The sequence below is a fragment of the Pan troglodytes genome, chromosome 1 (assembly GCF_028858775.2).
Source record: "Pan troglodytes isolate AG18354 chromosome 1, NHGRI_mPanTro3-v2.0_pri, whole genome shotgun sequence".
Taxonomy (NCBI): Eukaryota; Metazoa; Chordata; class Mammalia; order Primates; family Hominidae; genus Pan; species Pan troglodytes.
In genome coordinates, this window is record NC_072398.2 from 174162958 (window position 1) to 174182541 (window position 19584).

Here is a 19584-nt window from a genome sequence, read left to right on the forward strand (position 1 = left end):
ACCTTTTAAAATGGGAATCCAAATGCCTCAATAAACACCAGGCCAAAAACAGGGTGCTGCTTTATGTTAACTCCTTTTCTGGCCTCCACTAAATCCCCCTGTGGGCTTAGCATGCTGTCCTGCTGGGCTTTGGTTTCCCTGACCGTGAGAAAGGGTTTGTGAAATTAAGTAGCCGTCTGCAGGGGCGGAGCTGGCAGAGGTTGTTACTAACGGGGATCACACTGTCCGGCCTGCATGGTCTGTACTAACAGGAGCCTGCCATCCCCATTCCTTCGCAGCTCCTGCTGCCTGGGCACAAATGCCCTGGAGAGTGAGTGACTGTCAGACCAGCCGGAGGGGAGCAATGGGAAGAGCCGCTTGCTGAGAAGAGGTGGGCTTGGCAGGACTGCAGATGGAGTACTCTCCCCAACCCCCTGCAGGTGCTTGTCTAAGCCAAGCTGGGAGGATGGAGGCCGGCCCTGGCCCAGCCCCAGGCAAGGGAGGAGCCTCAGCCCAGATGGGGCAGGTGGGGAGTCTGGGCTCAGGTGTGTCCTGTGGGAAGTGATTGCTCCCTGGCTAGCAGAGACAGAGGAAAGCGGATTGTTGGCCCCAGGACCCAGCTCTGAGAGGCTGGGCTTGTTTCCCCGACTCTGCCTTGGAGGAAAGCAATGGAAGGGGTAAGGCTGTCTCGGTTTTGTTGCCGGCTTTCTGTGTGTCTTTTCTTGCAGGACAAGTTCCTCCCACTTGAGAGCCCTGGGGAAAAACTGCTTGTGTGTGCTGCCTCCTGGGCAGGAATAAACATGTCAGGTGTCAGCCAGTGCATTTCTGCTCATACTGGCTTTGCTCAGGGCGGGTGGGAGGGAAGAGGAGTGTGCCATGTCCTGTGCCACCTGGAGTGTGAGGGGACAGGAGGTGCTGAGGAATGACAGCATGTGGCCTAGCTCTACCCAGCCAGCTGGACTCCTGACCTATTCCCAGATCCTCCGTTGAAGCGCCTGCTGGCTTCTCTCTGTGTTTACTTGCCCTTGTGGACTGTATCCGGCCTCTGCAGTGATTAGCGGGCCTCCTGGTCAGAGAGCAGTGCTTGGTGCTAGGAAGCCGGCTGTGCAGTGCTCTTTTGTGGCTTGTGGCTCTAGACCGGGCTCTGCTCCTTGTTAACTGTGTGGCCTGGGGCAAGTGTGTCCGTCATCCTGAGCCCTGGGTCCCTCACTCATGAAAGAGAATTACTGGTACAATAACTACTTTGTGAGACTATCAGAGGTGCTTGTATAAATAGAGATGTATGGAAAAGTATCCTGCCCTACGCCAGCATTCCCTGCCCCTTGGATGGCTGAGTGCTGTTGGCACAGTTGGAGACGTCTTGCCTGACTGACCACATCTTCCTTTTTCCTTCTCCAATTCTCCACTCTCCTGTATTTCCGTCTTCAGTAAGTCAGTTTCTTTTGATGTGCGTGCGCGTGTGCGTGTGCGTGTGTGTGTTGCTTCCATACTTTTTATTATATATTTGGAGTCAAGTCATTTTCTCCCATGAATCATGTGGCTTCTCACCCACAAGTTTGGTTTTAAATCAGGGCAGAGGATCCATTTTAGCTTTTGCTGGTCAGGAAAAGCTCCCCTTTGTCTCAGGGCAAAGGGCGTGTTTCTCTCTGTGGCAAATCACTCCAGTCCAAATAGCTGAGTTTTGGAAAGGGGTGAGCAGGGGCATGTTGGTATGACTTCATCTCCCTCCTCTGAGTTCTCCCCGCCACCCCCACCTCGACCATACCACTTAGTAACTTTTAAGAAACTCCTCCTTGACGGGAAAGTGCCAGGCTGAATAGATTTAGCGTGCTTGTAAGAAAAGGAAACTGACTTACATTTTTCCCGTCTCTGATGGGCCAGGATCCGCACTGGCATCCATTATTTCAGTTTATCTGATGACAATACAGTGTGGTCTATGCCATTGCCCCATTTATTGTAGATGAGGTAACTGACAATGTTATCACTTGCTCAGTATCATACCACTGGCAGCAGAGCTGGGACATGAGCTTACATGTGTCAGTGCCAACTATAAGCCAAGCATCGCTAGCAAGGATTACAATAGGACAGCAGGAAGAATGTTAGGCAAATTAGACAAAAATGTACAAAAGAGCATGTTTGTTAGCTAATCACATTTTTATGGGATAAGCTAATATGATTATATAACTTTCACTGCTCAGAGAGAGAAAAAAATCAAGAGAGAAATAAGAGTGGTTTCTCATCTTGAAAGAAGGATTTGTTTCATTTTTTTAAATTAACAAAATATTCATTTATTCAATATATATTTATTGAGGACGTGGTTTGTGTGGTCAGGTCCTGCTTTGGTGCTGCAGATGCAGCAGTGAACCAAACGGTTGAAGATACCTGCCTTCCTAAACCTCATATTCTAGTGAGAGAAGACAAAAAAATCTATATATGGGTCAAATGGCAGTAACTGCAATGTAGATACACAAAGCAGGGAAGGGTATAAGGATGGTCAGGCAGGAAGAGGGACTGCTATTTTCAATGAGACCGTTTCAAGAAAGGTGTCAATGGAAGGTGGCATTTGAGCAGAAACTTGGAAAAGGTATAGGAATTAATGGGCTGTGTGGATATCTTAGAGAAGAACATTCTACAGAGAAGTAACAGCAGATATAAACGCCCTGAGGCAGAAGGTCGTGGGTGTTTCAAGGAATGACTGGAGCTGGAGGAAGTGAAGGAGTGTTCAGAGAGTGGGGTCAGATGTTATAGGGCCCTGGAGGCCATTGTTGAAACTCGAGCATTTCCTCTGAGCGAAATGGAGAGCCACCTGGGCATTGTGGACCAGGCAATGACGCAATCCAACTTACATTTTAAAAGGATCATCTGACTACTGTTTTGAAAATAGATACTAGGGACAGAAAGTGCAGAAGCTGGCTGACCAGGTAGGAGATTATTGCAGTAATCCAAGCAAGAGAGGTTGGTGGCTCAGACCAGTCTTAGCAATGAAGTGGCTAGAAGTGGTCAGATGCTGGAAATAGATTAAAGGTAGGGTCAGCAGGATTTACTAATGGATTAGACAAAAAAAAAAAAAAAGAAAATTGTTGATGACTCCAACTTGTAAAACTGGAACATCTGGAAGAGTGGAATCAAGGTTTACCAAGATGACTTAACACAGAGCAGGTTTGAAAGCAGATTAGGAGTTGGTTTTAGACGTAATATGTTTAGGGGGTCTACATAGGCGGGTTTAGAGTTCAAGGAAGAGGCCCAGGCAGGAGGTATCATCTTGATAATATATCTACATTATCTAGAATAGCACTGGGTGTGTAGTAGATGTTTAGTATGTGTTATATGGGGGATTTTAAAACTTGGCTTCACATTCTCTGACATCTTCCCATGAAGAGGTGGTGCCCATGTTCCCATACCTTGGTTGAAATCATGACTACTCTGACCAATACAGTGTGGTACATGTGACACTCTGTGCTTTCAGAGACTGTGTCATAAAAGGTCATACCCCATCTACCTCATTTATGAGAACACTTACTCTTGCAGCCCTGAGCTCCCATGTGAGTAATCTCTACCCCAATACTTTCTGGCTAGAGACACGTGATGTAGACATTCTGCTTGACAGTTCCAGCTAAGCCTAGCCTTCTAGCCATTCCTGCAAGACTAAAATCAGTACCCTCCAGACTAGACCAGCCACTGGTGAGATGCAGCCAAATGACTTTTACCAACACCCTGTGGAACAGAGGGAGAACTCAGCTGAGCCTCGTCCAAATTCCTATCCCACAAAATTGTGAAATATAGAAAAATGCTTTTTGTTTTAGGCCACTCAGTTTTGGGGTGGTTTGTTTTCATTAACAGATATCAGGACAATTAGATATATCCTTCTTTCTGTGTAGTTATTTAAAAAGTCATTCTCTTCCCATAGACATAAGGTTAAAGTGAACCCTATAGAATTTTGTTTTATTGTATAGTTTAGACACCCAAAAAGGTTGATGGGTTTTTCTTTTCCTAAATCAGAGGTCCTAGTGCATGCCCTCAGCCAGGTAGGTTTTCACTTAGTTATACAGTCATTGCAAGGGAGAATTGTAGCATTTTTGAGCTGGGAGAGCTGGCCAGTCAGGGAGCTTACAAAATGGTGCTTGAATTTTTGATGAATGAGCATTGGAGTTGTAGTTGAAGTATACTTAAGTTTACTTTTGCCTCTTATAAGTGATTTGCACAAGTCATGGAATTATAAAATATAGGAGGTGGGAGAGTTCTCAAATACCAACCAGTCTGGAAACTCCCATTTTACAGGGAAATTTGAGCCACAGAGGCAGAAAATGCCAACACACTTCATAACGACTTATCCAGTGTGCCCCATTTACAGTGGCTGCTCCATGAATGTTCTTGTTCAATTTGAGGGTAAACTCAGAGTCAGATCTCCTCAGTAGACTCTACTCTCAGGCCCTATCTTGGAATTTCTGAGAAGGGCCCTATCCTAGATGCCATCTAGTTGTTCAGCTTTGCCGGGAAGAGTATCAAGGAAACAGACAATTTTCATATTTGATGAAAAGTAGATTGATGGAGGAAGGCACAAGCTTTGATGGAAGCACTGAGAATGGGTGCTTGACAAGGGGTGGGGTTCATCCTGGGCTCCTTAGAGAAGCTGGTGCCTTAGCTGAATGTCAGAGGAGGAGGAAGTGGCATTTCATCAGGGAACGCTCGAGTGAAGGAGGGGGAGAAGGCAGAAGGGAGAGCATGGGCGGAGCAGCAGAGATGGGTAATATGGCAGGGTGATAGTTGGGGATAGTTGGCAGCAAGGTGCTACTAGAGCAGAAAGTTTAAAAAAAGAGTATCCAGAGTGGAATCCCAATAAGCAAATAGGATCTGGATATTGAAAGGCCTTCAATGCCATATATACTTTATCCTGTAAGCCAAGAGAGCCACTGAGAGGCTTCACCTCTAAGATGGGAGGTCCAACTAAATATCACTGAGGTCTTGTCATGCTCTGACATTCTGGGATGGCAGTATGTTCCCAAGGTCACGCCTGGCTTATTTTTGACAGAATCCAGGTCTAAATGTCTGTGAAACCCCATGTAGGCTTCAAGAGCAATTTTGGAGGGTTTTTCATGAATAATTCCATTTTTAAGGAATAAGTCACAAGATAGGGTAACATCTACACAAGTGGACCTGCTGAGAGGATCTGTACTATAAGGATGGTCTGCTCTTAACTAGCTTGTTCTTGGGAGAGTAGACTGGGCCTGGGTTAAGTTCAGATAATTTAGGGTGAGGCTTTTTGTGAGTTCTGGGAGAATTTCTGAGAAGGAGAAAAGGAAAGATCACACAATTAGTCACAAGTCCAAAAGACTGGGCACATCCTGTTCATCTTTGCTGAGATGCTGCACCTCAGAGTCCTCTTGAATTGTGTTGTTTAGTCCTTGACAGTGACACATTAAGTGACCTGTACTACTGGAGGGCTGATGTCCTTTTCAGCCAGCCTTATGCAGCAATGCTGACTTCAGCATTTAGCCGGGCATTACTTTCCCATTGAGTCAAATCTTCCCTTCTCCAAACCACACACCCACATTTCCCCTGGGGAGAAATGGTCCTAAAAGGAAAATCTGATCATGTCAGTCTACTGCCAGATTTTCTCCAGTTGTTCCCCATTGCCCACAGAGTACAGCCCAAGCTCTGTGGCCTGGATGATAAAGCCGAGGCACTCTGGTGCCTGCCCTGTATACTCTAACTCGAGCCTCCTCACCCGCACCACATCCCTCATGTTCCAGTTTCCTAGCCTGCTGCATCTCCATGCACATTCTCTTCTTCAGAGTGCTGAACATCACTTCATTTATGACTCAGCTCAGACAACACCTCCTTGAGAAACCTTCCCTACCCCTTGGCCACAGTTGGTCTTTCCCTGCCTTGCAAGAGACCCTAGGCCCTTTGATCAGACCCAGGTCTAGACTGTGAGATCCCAGAGAGCAAGGATTTTTTCTTGCTCACAGAGGCAGAAAATCCTGGTGCTTAAGAGCACAGACTCTGAGCCAGCATGACTGGTTTACATTTCTGGCTCCACTGTTTACTAGTTGTTCAGTGTTGAGCAAGTTAATTAATTTGTCTGTGTGACAGTTATCTCATTTATAAAGGAAAAAATAGTACCTATATCTTAACATTCAACCAAGGTTTGAATAAATTAATATGTTTAAAGAGCTTAGAACAGCTCCATGAACTCAAAGTGCAGTTAATTCTACAAACAATAACTTATAGTAATAACAGGTGGACTCTTATGGGTCAAATTGTGTCACCCACCCCTCCCAAACTCATGTTGAAGTCCTAACCCCCAGCACCTCAGAATGTGACCTTATTTGAAGACAGGTTCTTTACAGAGGAGATCAAGTGATATATTTTGGCTGTGTTCCCACCCAAATTTCATCTTGAACTGTAGCTCCCATAATCCTCATGTTTCATGGGAGGGACCTGGCAGGAGGTAATTGAATCATGGGGGTGGGTTTTTCCTGTGATGTTCTCGTGATAGTGAATAAGTCTCATGAGAGCTGATGGTTTTATAAAAGGCAGTTTCCCTGCACACACTCTCTTGCCTGCTGCCATGTAGGACATGCCTTTTCCCTTCCTCCTTTGCCTTCTACCATGATTGTGAGGCTTCCCCAGCCATGTGGAACTGGGAGTCCATTAAGCCTCTTTTTCTTTATAAATTACCCAGTCTCAGGTATGTCTCTATTAGCAGTGTAAGAACGGACTAATACATCAAGTTAAAGTGAGTTCATGAGTAGGGTTAATCCAGTATGACTGATGTCCTTATAAAATGGGGGAATTTGAACCTGGAGAGATGCACAGTGGTGAGACAATGTGAAGATACAGGGAAGACACCATGTGAACATGAAGACAGCCATCTACAAGCCAAGGAGAGAGGTCTGGTACAGATCCTTCCCCAACAACCCTCAGAAAAGAACCAACCCTGCTAGCATCTTGATCTTGGACTTTTGCCTCTAGAACTGTAAGGCAATACATTTCTCTTGTTGAAGCCACATAGTCTGTGGTACTTGCTGTGACAATCCTAGCAACTAATAAATGAACCGTATCAGCAAATAAAATGAGAGAATTTATGTAAATAACTGTGTGCACTACTCTTCCCCCATCAACCTGGAAAGTGTTTTATATCATGTTGTTATTTTGACCTTTCCCAAAATGACAGCTGTGCTTATCTCTTCAGAGAAGAAATCTGAGAAGTGTTTATTGCCCCTCAGCATGGAAAGCAGACAGAAATGATCCTGCGACCATGGTCAGTGTTCCTCCCTGATCACTGACTTCTGGGTTTTAGCTTTTCACATCTGTAAAACCTGAAATAACAAGCCCCTGGGGAGATTTTTAAAGATTAATCAAAATAATGAAACATTTTGTTAGGACCTATTAAATACAGAGAAGTTACAAATAAAGTGCTTCAGAAATAATAATTAAGCAATTTTGTATCATAATACTGGAAAAAGTGGTGGTTTTACTTATTATTCTTCATGGTATTGTTACTGTTAATCATCTTCCCCATTTTACAGATAGAGTAGAATCAGTATTCAAATTCAAACTGTGTCTAACTCCAGAGTCCCCATTCCTAACCATTAGTTAGGTTCTTTTTACCATAGTCATGGTGAATGGCATATAGGACAGAGGTTTTTAAAAAAATCTTTAAACTGGAAACCTGAATTTGAGTCTAGGTCTGCCATCTACTTGAAATATGACCTTGAGCAAATCACTTATCTTCTGTGAGTTTCAGATTTCCCATCTCTAAGTATGTCTAATAATAACTACTTGTCTACAAAATTATATAGAATAATGTATTTGAAAGTACTATGAAAAGGATAAAATCCTAGACTAATATTCATAGTTGTTGATATAATCAAAATTCTCCAATCCAAAATTTGTAGCAGAGCTGACATCAGAATTCAAACCACTTTCTGAGCCCTCTACCCTCCACTTTTGATGAATTAGCCAATGGCTTACCTCAAAGACCAGAGTGTGATCTTAGGCAAGAAAGAAAAAGAAAAAAAAAATGGTTAGGAAAGGTTTTTAACAACTGAAAAGTCGATATAGAAAAACAAAGCAGCATTATCACTTAAACTTTTAAAAGAACCACCTTCCACACCCTTTTAAAAAAATCATCCAAAAGTGTATGTTGCTGCTGTTTTTTGTTTGTTTGTTTGTTTGTTTGTTTGTTTGTTTTTGGTCCATTACAACAACTTTTCTCCAAGTTGTGGCTTGGACGAAATAGCATTGGATTGGGAGTCTCAAGACCTCTGGGTGACTTTGGTCTTTGCCACTCATGCCTGTGTAAGGCAATATATTTCTCTTGTTTGAAGCCACATAGTCTGTGGTACTTGCTGTGACAACCCTGTCTTCTTCCAGTGACTGTCTTGAGTCATGGTCCACCTGGAGCAAGGGCTGGCATCATCTCAACAATGGCTGGGTTGTTGACAAACTGCCTGGAGGTAATCTCTGGAATTTCACAGCTGGGTCGCCATGGGCTGGTTTGTTTCAAGATTAGCCCCTGGAATTTCTAAGTAAGCACATAATTAGATAAGCTGGCAGTGCAAGGGAGTGTCAGGTGGGAAGGGAGGGAAAGAAAGTTTTAAAGTGTGTTTCAACCTGAAAGCAAGAAAGGAAAAACTTTTAAAATGCATTTTGAAGCTAAATTTCTTGGTTACAATACCACTATTCTAGAGTTTCTGAGAGAGAGAAACTCGTATAGAATGTGTGCTTTAAACCTTCAGCTTCTGGGTTTGAATCCCAGTGCTACCACTTTTTGGCTGTGTGAACTTTGGCAAGTTATTTGACCTCTCTGATTCTACCTGCCTGATGACGGTCCCTCCCCTAGAGCGTCTATGATTTAATATATAGAGAACATTTAGAATCATGCCCGGTGCATACCTGCGCTCAGTGAGTGTTAGCTCTTGCTGCTGCTGTTGATGATTATGATATCCACTGAAGGAGTTCACCATCTACTGAGAAACAGAAAAGTAAACAGATATTGATAATAAAAGATGGTAAATACAGTGATAGAGAAACACAGAGGATGTGAAGGATCGTGGAAAGGGGCAATGTATTCCAAATACAACTCCCTTCCAAAAAATCAGAAAAATGACAACATCACCTGACATTAGAGTCTTATTATTTCCTCTTGTTAATTAACCCAAAGAAAAATCTCTGTTAATGTTCCATTAAGCTGTGCGTTCCAGGCAGCAGTGCCTGATGCATTTTGCCCTTCAATTATTCTGGCTCTTTACATGAAACTGGCATCTCTCAGCTAAGTAACAAAGTCTGACCCAGTACCCATATGACCAACTCAAGGCCATCTCCATTTGGTTTCCTTAGCCCTTTATTTAAAGAAAAATCTTGCTAAAGTTCTCTTTGATATCTTTCAGATTTTGCTGAGAGAAAAAGGTAGCCTCTGGGAGGGAGTGGAAAATGGGTGTGTGAATTGAGTCTAAGTCTAAACAGAACAGAACTAAATGTTTACAGAGTGGGTCCCATGCCCCTTGTTCTGTACTAGCATTGTTAGCTGCCTGGGTGGGAAACAGAGGGGAGTGAGGGGAAGAGGGGACTTCATAGGGTAGTTTCACAGAATGACTAGAGCCAAGGGGTACAGACTGGAGTGAAAACTCCAAGAAAACTTCAGGGAATGAGTTCATGTCCGTGAGTGCAGAAGAAGGAGGCAAAATTGGAGCATTTCTATTACTGGAAACTAAAATGCCACCTAACAGAACTGATACAATTTTCCCATCTGAAACCATCAGGTTGATTAATTCTGAACATATTTACTGAACATGTACTCTGCCACAGGCATTTCATCACTAAAAATCACCATGATCATCATGATAATCACTGTCTTCCTCTTCCTCCTTCTTTCCCTCTTCCCCCTCCTCCTTCTCTTCCTTCTCCCCTTCCTCCTCCTCCTTTCTCTCCTCTCTCTTTATCCACATCACAACTATCTTCAACAAAATATCATTATTGTGGGTTTGCTTTGTGTCAGGCACCAGGCCAAGGTTAATGTCTATGGCGTTCCTAGGATGTGAAAAGCTGTATCCCCATTTCACTGATCAGGAAGTAGGAAAAGAGAGAAGTGAAATAGCTTTGTAAAGGTGAAAGAGCCAGAATTCGGAGAGGTAGGATTTCGCCTTAAGACTTTTAAATCCAAAGCCCATGTTCTTAACCCTATTGCTGCACTTGAAGTTGCTCCTAGTCTAGGGAGGAAGGGGAAAAAATGTAAAAAAACAATTAGAGTGTAATAAACACTGCAATGGAGCAGGGACAGGAGCTCTAGGAGCACAGGGAGTGGCCACCCCTCGCTGCATCCCTGATGGAAAGTTTCCTCGGGGACTTGCAGCTGGGTTGAGTCAAGTAAAACAAATATTTTTCAGACAATAAACATGGGTAAGAGCATTCTGGAAAGAGAGTGACATGTATGCAAAAGCATGGAGGCATTCATTCCTTCAGCAAATATTCACAGTGTCTTCTCTGCTCTGGTCACTATGTTAGGAAACCCAAGAGGGAATAAAGGAAGAGCGAATCTAGTGAAGTGGATGAACTAGAAGAGGTAAGACTGGAGGTAGAGAAAAAAAAATTCAGAGGGAGAGAGAAGAGGAAAATAGCTGTTAATATACTTATATTATGTTTTACAATTTACAGTGCATTTTCACATGTCTAGTACATAGTTGGCACTGAACTAGCAATTGAATGAATGATCTCTGTAGACCTTTAAAGTTACCCATTTGCCTAGAAGTTCTGTGAGAGCAGAGAACATTTGTTCACCACTATCACCACTGAAGTCTGCAGTGGGGCCACTGAGTTGCACAACTCCAATAGGTGCTGTTCACATGGTGGCCAATGTGAATGGTCTCTGTGATCACAATGTGAATAGTGATGTAGAACTATTGTATGCTATATTTATATCTATATATGTGTGTGTGTGTGTAACAACATAATAGATGTACAACTTGGTAGCTTGGGTTCACATCTAATATAGAGGATTAATATTTATTGATTAAGCTAATGAATGAAGAAGGCAGGCAGGAAGTCTAGACAAAGATTACCATCATTCGGCTTTTTCTCCATGCAAGGATCATTAGTGAAATCTCTGCTGTAAACCAGCATATCCATTTCACAGATGGAGATGAGATATAACGTGACTGCCTTAGAATACAGATCTACTCAGGGCTCTCCTAGTTAATGCTTTTCTATTACAGCATACAGTACACAGTTTCTCTTTAAAGCCAGCAGTGCATGGTTTCCTCCAAAGGGCCAAGGATGCTTCTTTCCTAAGAAACCAGCTAGGCTGCAGAATGTGTTGCTGGCCCCTCACAGCTGGCAACCTCCCAAGGTGAAGGAAATTGGGAGCTGGTGCCAGGAGTCTTTGTCAGGTATTGGTGTGTAACTAATTGCTGCTGTAAACCTTTCTCACAAGAAGGTCTGGCTTTGTAAGTTCTTGGAGTAAAGAAGATCCTGAGGTTTACTGAGTGGATTAGAAGAATACATATTTAGAAAGCAGAAAGTCTGCCAAGCATCAATTTTGGCTGAAAACATTTTGTCCCAGATAAAGGGTCTTTCAAACACCCTTTAGTTGCATTTCTTGACTGCTTGCAGCCAAGAATTGAGGCTGTAGGAGTATGCTAGAAAGAGCTAGGGGATCAAGGTCAGTGGGTCTAGTTCTGCTATTTACTAGCTCTTTGGTCTTAGTCAAGTAAGTTGACTTGACCCCTCCAGCTTTAATTTCTTCATCTGTAAAATGGAGTTCATCACTTCTCTAATGCTGTATAGTGGCAGAGTAAACAAAATAATGTATGAAAAGGGCCTAACCCAGTGTGGTATAGTAAAACAATCTTGAGTATTGGAATCCGACCTCATTGTTAAATCCAAACTTACCTCTTGACAACAATGCAAACTTTGACAACACCAGTAATAATAATGATGGCAATAATTATCATAAGTAGCTAACATTTCTAGAAAATATACTATTTACCAAGTACTGTGATTCACACTTAACTTGGATTGTCAGAATTAATTGGCAATACAGTAAATACTATTATTGTTGCCATTTTATTGATGGGAATGAAAGTTAAAATCATCTAGCTGAAAATGAAAGGGCAGGGATCCAAACACAGATATCTGATTCCAAAGTCCAGAGCATAGTTTTCAATCCCTAAGCCAAACTTACTTTCTCTCCAAGCCTCAGTTTCTTTATCTATAAAACGGGAATACCAATGCTTACCAATCTTGCTGGGTTGTTAGAAGAATCTGAGGTTCTATCTCTGAAGTGGAGATGCACTGCATCTACTGCAGTGGTGCAAGCTCAGTAATTAGTGGGGTGTGGTAATGGGTGACATAGAAGTAGCAGAGGCGATAATGATGAGCATGATGATAATGATTGGCACTCCAGATCTTAAAAATGACTTCCATTGCTAGTATTGGAGAAATAGGGTCCTGAATAGACAGAAAACCAGACAGGGGCTCCTTTATCTTCTTTAAAAAGCAAAAACATCTAACACCTGTAAAACCTGCCCCAGATGCATTTAGAATGGTGTCTCTGATTTCTTTTACTGTTTCTTCATGCAGCTGGGACTCTAATATAGAAAACAAATCTAAGAAATTAAAATGGCCACATCGGCTGAGGAGTTTACATCATAGCTGTGGAGTAAAAGCAATAAAGTGGCTCAAAGAGGTTATTCAACCCTTCTTTTTTCAGTGTTCATTAAATTGCCCTTTAAATAAAACTGTCATAAACCTAAAAGACACTGAGTGACTGTTCTGTCTGCAGCAGGAGAGGGCAGCAGGGAGAGCAGGAAACCCTTTCAAATAAGGACGCTCTGTGGTCGGTTTTTCCAGCTCCCTGGCAGGCAGTTTCTAGTGAAGCCTCCTGTTCTAGGCCCAAGTTGCAATGCTGAGTGAGTGTGGGGCATGTAATCAGGGATGGGCTGTAATTGGGTCGTTGGAGGACTTGGCATGTTTGCAGAGATCATAAATTCTGACTTCAGGCCGTGATCCCCAGACTGCCAACTAAGTTAAACTTGAGCCTTTTGCTGAAAGCTATATTTTGAACTTGGCACCTGAGGGTATATATGGCCCAATTTTTCCTCTGAAACCCTTACCCTCACCACAAAATGCAGTTAAATGTTGCTTAAGTTTTAGTATCTTGAAGCAATATCAACCCATAGCATTTTTTGGTTTTGGCTGATTTCCTAAAAGACATCATAAACCCCATTTGTTTGCAATGAATAGTTATCTCCCTTTGTTTTTCACTTTGCTTTGGGGGTTCTCTATAGGCCTGTGCCTTGAGTGAGGGGATTTGAAGGTTGCAAAATATCATTTTGATATTCATGATCTCCCAGTATATTCTGTGAAGGAATTTTGAACCATAAATATGTAAATTTGTGTTGTTAAGTTTGTTTCTAGTGGCCTGTGAGACCTTTCAAGGGTCCACCCTAGCCCTATTTCTCCTTCTCATCTCACATTTCAGCCACACTCCCCACTCCAGAAACCCACACATGCCAGACTCTCTCAGGTTCAGGTCTTTGAAATGCCATCTCCTCTACCATTACTTTCAATGGCAAAAACCACAATTACTTTGCACCAACCTAATATAATCTCATTCCCCCTTTTGACAGCCAAGTTCCTATTTGTTCTTTATGTCTGTCTCACTTTCTCTGGAAAGTTCTCTCTGTCCCCAGTCTGGTTAGGTGTTCCCTGTCCTGCCTCTGGTGCTGCTCCATCGCAGCAGGGACCTCAAGGTGTTGTCATCATCTGTTTATGTGTCCATCTTTTCCATGAGACTGTGAACCCCAGGACAGCAAGGCCTGTGTCTGCCTCATGCATTTATGTTACCTGTAGTAGGAATACAACAAATAACTGTTGGATGAGTCTGGAAAAGATGAGAGGAAACACTGTTATTAAGGAAAAGGCATGTCGTATAGCATAGAGTTGATTTTAAAACACCACAGATGTATTAGTCCATTTTCATGCTGCTGATAAAGACATGCTGATAAAGACTGGGTAATTTATACAGCAAAAGGGGTTTAATGGACTTACAGTTCCATATGGCTGGGGAGGCCTCACAATCATGGCAGAAGGCAAGGAGGAGCAAGTCACATCTTACATGGATGGCAGCAGGCAAAGAGAGAGAGAATTTATGCAGGGGAGCACACCTTTATAAAACCATCAGATCTCTTGAGACTTATTCACTATCATGAGAGCAGCACAGGAAAGATTTGCCCCCGTGATTCAATTACCTCCCACTGGGTACCTCCCACAACATGTGGGAATTCAAGATGAGATTTTGGTGAGGACACAGCCAAACCATATCAACAGGCTTTGGTGTCAGGGCTGGGTTCAGATCTTGGCTTAGCACCCATTTGCTATGTGTCCTGGTAAGCTTCAGAAAGCTCTGATCCTGACTTTTGTCATCCTCAGGGGGCACAGCTCAGAAGCCAGTTGTAAGGATTATGGTAATTGAGACAACATACACGACAACATACACAAGCTGCTATGTGCAGTGCCTGGAAATGCATTAACATAATAAGCACCTTTCATTTTCTTTTATCAAGAATTACTCCTAATTTTTCCCCAGTTACCCTACCCACAAATATACAACAAATGCCTTCTAATCTTCTCAGTTTAATTCAAAAGGACACGTATTGTCCATCTACTCTCTGTGTGCCTAGACACAGTGACAGAAACACAAGTGAAAAGAAAATCTGATCCACATGTGCGAGTGGGGTGTGGTAAAGCAGACACGTATGTAAATCACTTTAATCAACAAAATTAGATAAGTGGAAAGACAGAGGGAAGCAGAAGGTACTAAAATGGAGCAAGTACAGACAGTTGGCCCAACCTAAGAACTGGAAAAGGCTGCTCGGAGGGATTGGTAACTCAGCTAAATCTCAAAAGATGAATACATTTAGCCAGGCAAAGAAAGGCAGGAAGGGCATTCCGGGCAGGGGCAACAGCAGATGCACAGAGGCAAGTTCAGTTTTACTGCAGGGGTGAGTTAGAGGCAGGAAGTGGTGGGAAATGAAGCTGGAGCTGTAGACAGGAAAAGATCAGAGAAGACCTTATGTGTTTGGCTAAGGAATGTATAATTTACCAATAAGGTAACAAGGAGCCATTGAAAGATTTTAAGCAGAGGAGTGGCATGATTGAACCTGCACTTTATTTATTTATTTATGTATTTATTTATTTATTTATTGAGATGGAGTCTCACTCTGTCACCCAGGTTGGAGTGTAGTGGTGCCATCTCGGCTCACTGCAACCTCTGCCTCCTGGGTTCAAGCCATCCTCCCCACTCAGCCTCCCGAGTAGCTGGGACTACATGCATGTACCATCATGCCCAGCTAATTTTTGTTTTGTATTTTTAGTAGAGATGGGGTTTCACCATGTTGGCCAGGCTGGTCTTGAACTCCTGACCTCCAGTGATCTGCTCACCTCAACTTCCCAATGTGCTGGGATTACAGGCATGAGCCACTGCATCTGACCTGAACCTGCGCTTTAGATGCATCATTGGCATGAAATTAATTTGTAGTTCTCAAAGAAAGCCTTTTAAAAGATCATCCCCTCAGGAGGTTATTACTCCAGAAATATATTCACTCATTTCCTTTGCTGTTAGTTTGGTAAATACTTATTGAGTATTACTAGGAGCAAATTTTCATGCTTGAACCTGTAGGCTCCACAAAGGTGAGCATGTATTTCTACCTGACCTCAAGGAATTCACGGAATATAGGGCAGATGAAGCATCTACTTGAATAATTGTAGTAGGATATGGAAAGTGGCAAAGGGCATAAGACCAAAAGAGATTTGCAGATGAAGTGCTATAAGACATGTTTTCAAATCCGTTCCTTGGACCAGGTGCTGAGCTGGCCTCACAGTAAGCACTCAAGGTTGTTTATAAAATATGGACTCCTCGGAGCTTCTATTTCAGTGGGGCAGGCTCAGGAGTTCCCAGGATATTCCCATGCACAGCCAGGATTAAGAACAATTGCCAGAAGAGGTCTGAGGAGAAAGAGGTTAAGTTTTGAAGGGGCCATTGATGGTGGAAACACGTAAGCTGTGCCTAGAAGAATGAGTAAAATTTGGACAGTAGATTTCGTGCTATGACATTCTGGACATGCCAGATGGCAGGTGAAGCATGGGCTGTGATGGGATGCAGGAAAACAAGGCCCACACTAGAGGGAGCCCAGGAGTTCTACGTGACTGCAACATAAGCTGTGTGGTGGCGGTTTGGGACCAGATCAAGGAGGTGAAGGAATTAGCACTTTAACTGATAGATACTTGTGAAACACTATATTATTTTTTTAAATGGAGTGACATTTTAGACTGGAATTGTATTTTAGAGCCATCAGATCCCTGCAACATTTTTGTGTGAGGCTGGGTTACCAGTTAGAAAATGATTGCAAAAATCTAAGTAGCAGAAGACAACATGCTGAACCAGGGAATAACTATTAGTCCAGCTACCATTGATTATGCCTGGAGCTGAATAATTGTTTTGCTTTTTCTTCTTCCTTCTTAAGAAAATGTGAGGAAGTGGTTAGGGAAAAGTTCATGATCTCGTTACCCACAATTCCAAAATCCAATAAGCTCTGAAACCCACTAATTTTTCATAACTTTTTTGGTTTCAAAAGCCTGCCTGAAACAACATGAGACAATTTATGGTCTTTATTTATCTTGCATTATATGAACATTAATATGTTTTACTATAGAAATGGTAACATGTTTGATCACAGCATGCTGTCTCAGACCACACTAGGATTTACGTATACAGAATTTGTAATATATTACCTTTCTAAAACTGGAAAAAATTTGAATTCCAAAGCATACTTGGTCAGAGGATTTTGTAAGGATTGTAGACCTAAATTAGTGCTGAAACTAAATCTCAGAGAATCCAAGCAATGTTTCAAAGAAAGAGGAAGACATGAAGACTGGGGTCTTGTGCAGGGAAAGAAATGGATGGAAGAGATTTTATAGAGAGGCGCTAACACACAAATTTTCATGTTGATGCTAGGAAGATGATTGTGTTGATGTTAATGTACTATTGGAATTCTTAGATGAAATTTCTAATGGCTCTGTAATTGGTGATGGATGGACAGAAAGGCCTTCATGACAAGGAGTGTAGGCACATGCAGACAAGAAAGTGCAAGGTGATATGATCTTAAATCCACCGAAGGGTTCCCTACACCAAAATATATCCTCCTCTCTTATTGCCTTGAAAAGGCAATTGAGATTCTTCATTACTTCATTGAAAGAAGGCTTTGAAGTCCCTAAACCTTTGAAGGCTCCTGGGAAGAATAATGGCTTTCTTTCTTCTGCTCAACTCATTTTATACTCTAGCTGCTCCAATCTGAAAATACAATGGAACAGCACACCTCCATGCCTGTGTCTATGCTGTTCCTTTAGCCTAAAATGTCTTGATAGCCCTTTTCTCTACAATGGAAACTCACTCATCCTTCAATCTTACTTCCTTTGGGAAGGATTTCCTGAATGGGCCAAGCTAAACTAATTCTTCACTAATTTTCATTGACACCATGCGCTGTATTTATGGTTAGGTAATTGCCTGCATAGCTACCTTCACTAAATGGGGATGAAGTGTTTCGAATTGTTCCAGCCCAGCTATCAGCTGAAGATACAATGATGGAAAGGCATAGTCCTTGTATTGAAAAAGATGAGGTTTAGTGGGAGAGGCAGACCAGTAAGTAGTTATGATAAGATAGAATGTGATAAGCACCAAACAGAAGTAAGCAGAGAGAGGTACTTGTTCCAGATGGGGAAGAAGCCAGGAGGATTGGGAAAGCAGTGCCTTACATGAGACTTGAATGAGTAGGAGTTGCCCACTGTGTTCTCCTGCTCGCAACTTTTAGAGGCTCCCCATTGCCTATGGAATAAAATCCTAACTCCTTCACTTGGACTCCAAGTTTCTGCATGCTCCCACTCTAACAGACAATTCCAGCCCCTAAAAACTGCAAAGTAGATAGGAGCTACCCTGGGTTTAATTCTGCCTCTGGTACAAATAAAGAGTAGGAAGAATGTTTAACCAAGGTTAGAGTTCTAGGCACATTTCATGCCTTTTATCCATACCCAAGTAACTGTGGAGTGGGAGATAGGCAAGAATTAAGATGTATTCCAGAGACTGATTCTCATGATGGTCTATGGAACCCAATCTGGGTACATAGGGAAATGAAGATGGGACGGGATAGTAGAGAAACAGTGCTAAGGCCCATGAAGCTAATGCATTGCTGGAGCTGGGGCACCAGAAAAGGCAAGTGGGTAAGATGAAAGGGGGTGTCCAGGAGTAGGGTACTTGAGATTGATGTGGTGGAGACGGTTCATTTATTACTCATAGCAGGGTCTAAGGTGTATCTGTGGAAATTAGTGTCTAAAGTAGGGTGAAAGATGAGATCATCAGAAATGAGGCCAAAGTGTTGGAAGGATTACCTGCATGGATTTGGAATTTGCTTATTGTCGTGAGAATAGTAATAGAGAGGAGTGAGCTGGGTGCTTAAATCTTTAATAAATAAAAGGGAGTGATCAGGAATATTGTGGAAGACATCAATGGGAAGCAGTAGGTTTAGTTTGATATGCCCTTTGCAGGAGTTGGTGTTGTTGAGGAAGAAAAAATGATTTGGAAGCAGCAGTGATGAGCTAAGAAAACACTTTACTCCACTTCCTGACCCAGGAATAGAGGAGAGTGGAAGAAGAAAGCCATGCTTGGGAGAGCACAAGAAGAGCCATTTCTTCAGGAGAGAGATGAGTTCGAGTTAGAGCAAAAAGGTAGAGGGCAAGTTCATAGAAGAGCTTGAGGACATGAGGAATTTTGCAGACTGAGGGTTGCAGGGTGGTCAGGGAAGGGTGAGAAATGGGATTCAATTGGTGATACTATAGAGGTCTGTGGGGAATAAGGCCCTTTGTTAACAGACCAGCTTCGTTTTCTCATGGTGACCAAGGTAAATGGGGACGTAAGTCTCACTGGCCTGATGTTTTAGGGGAAGACAAGTCATCGGCTAACTATTGCCTACCACTCAGGATGGGGGCTTAGGCAGCATTAGTGGTAATGCATGGGGTATTGAGATGAGGAAAGCATGTGGTGTATTAGGACCATCAAGACTCTGGGCTGCCTTTGCAGTCTGCAGTAGGCAGTGTCATGGCTGAGGGACAGCAGGTGGCATATGTGCTTGCAACTAGAGGAGGCGCAGTCTCACCAAGAGCACTGGCCAGGGGCTGGGCACTTAGGGACTTTGTAACACTTAACTGAAACCTTACACCCCATGTGGTGAGTATTATTGGCCCCATTTTACAGATGCAGAGAGATTTAGTAGCTTGTTCAAGGTCACACATTTAATGGAGCTGGTATTCTTGCTCATACCCAACCTGGAGGTGAAAAGTACTCATGTGACCTGACAGATAATGGGGGTGCAATTATTTTATTTTATTTTATTAATTAATTTATTTTTTTTGCCTTTACATAGGAAGCTTTTAATCTTTCTAACCTTAAGCTTTAACCTTAACTAACAACTACAGTGTCAGTTCAGTTCTGTTGTTCCTATCCCTTCATAGGAATTAATCATTGGTACCAAGAATACAGACAGTTTCACCATT

At 42.6% G+C, this 19584-nt stretch overlaps 1 protein-coding gene across 7 annotated transcripts in view; it reads left to right on the top strand.

Annotated features, from left to right (window-relative positions):
• Window positions 1-221: 221 nt before the first annotated feature.
• FYB2 (FYN binding protein 2) overlaps window positions 222-19584 on the top strand; it is a 103894-nt gene continuing 84531 nt past the window's right edge. For all 7 annotated transcript variants that reach the window (XR_008547630.1, XR_010153839.1, XR_001706833.3 and 4 more), the window contains exon 1: window positions 222-656. Coding sequence is in view for 3 of the 7 variants with exons in the window: in XM_063801547.1 (XP_063657617.1) it covers window positions 648-656 (9 nt within the window). In the remaining 4 variants the exon portion in view is untranslated. The remainder of the gene's footprint in view (window positions 657-19584) is intronic.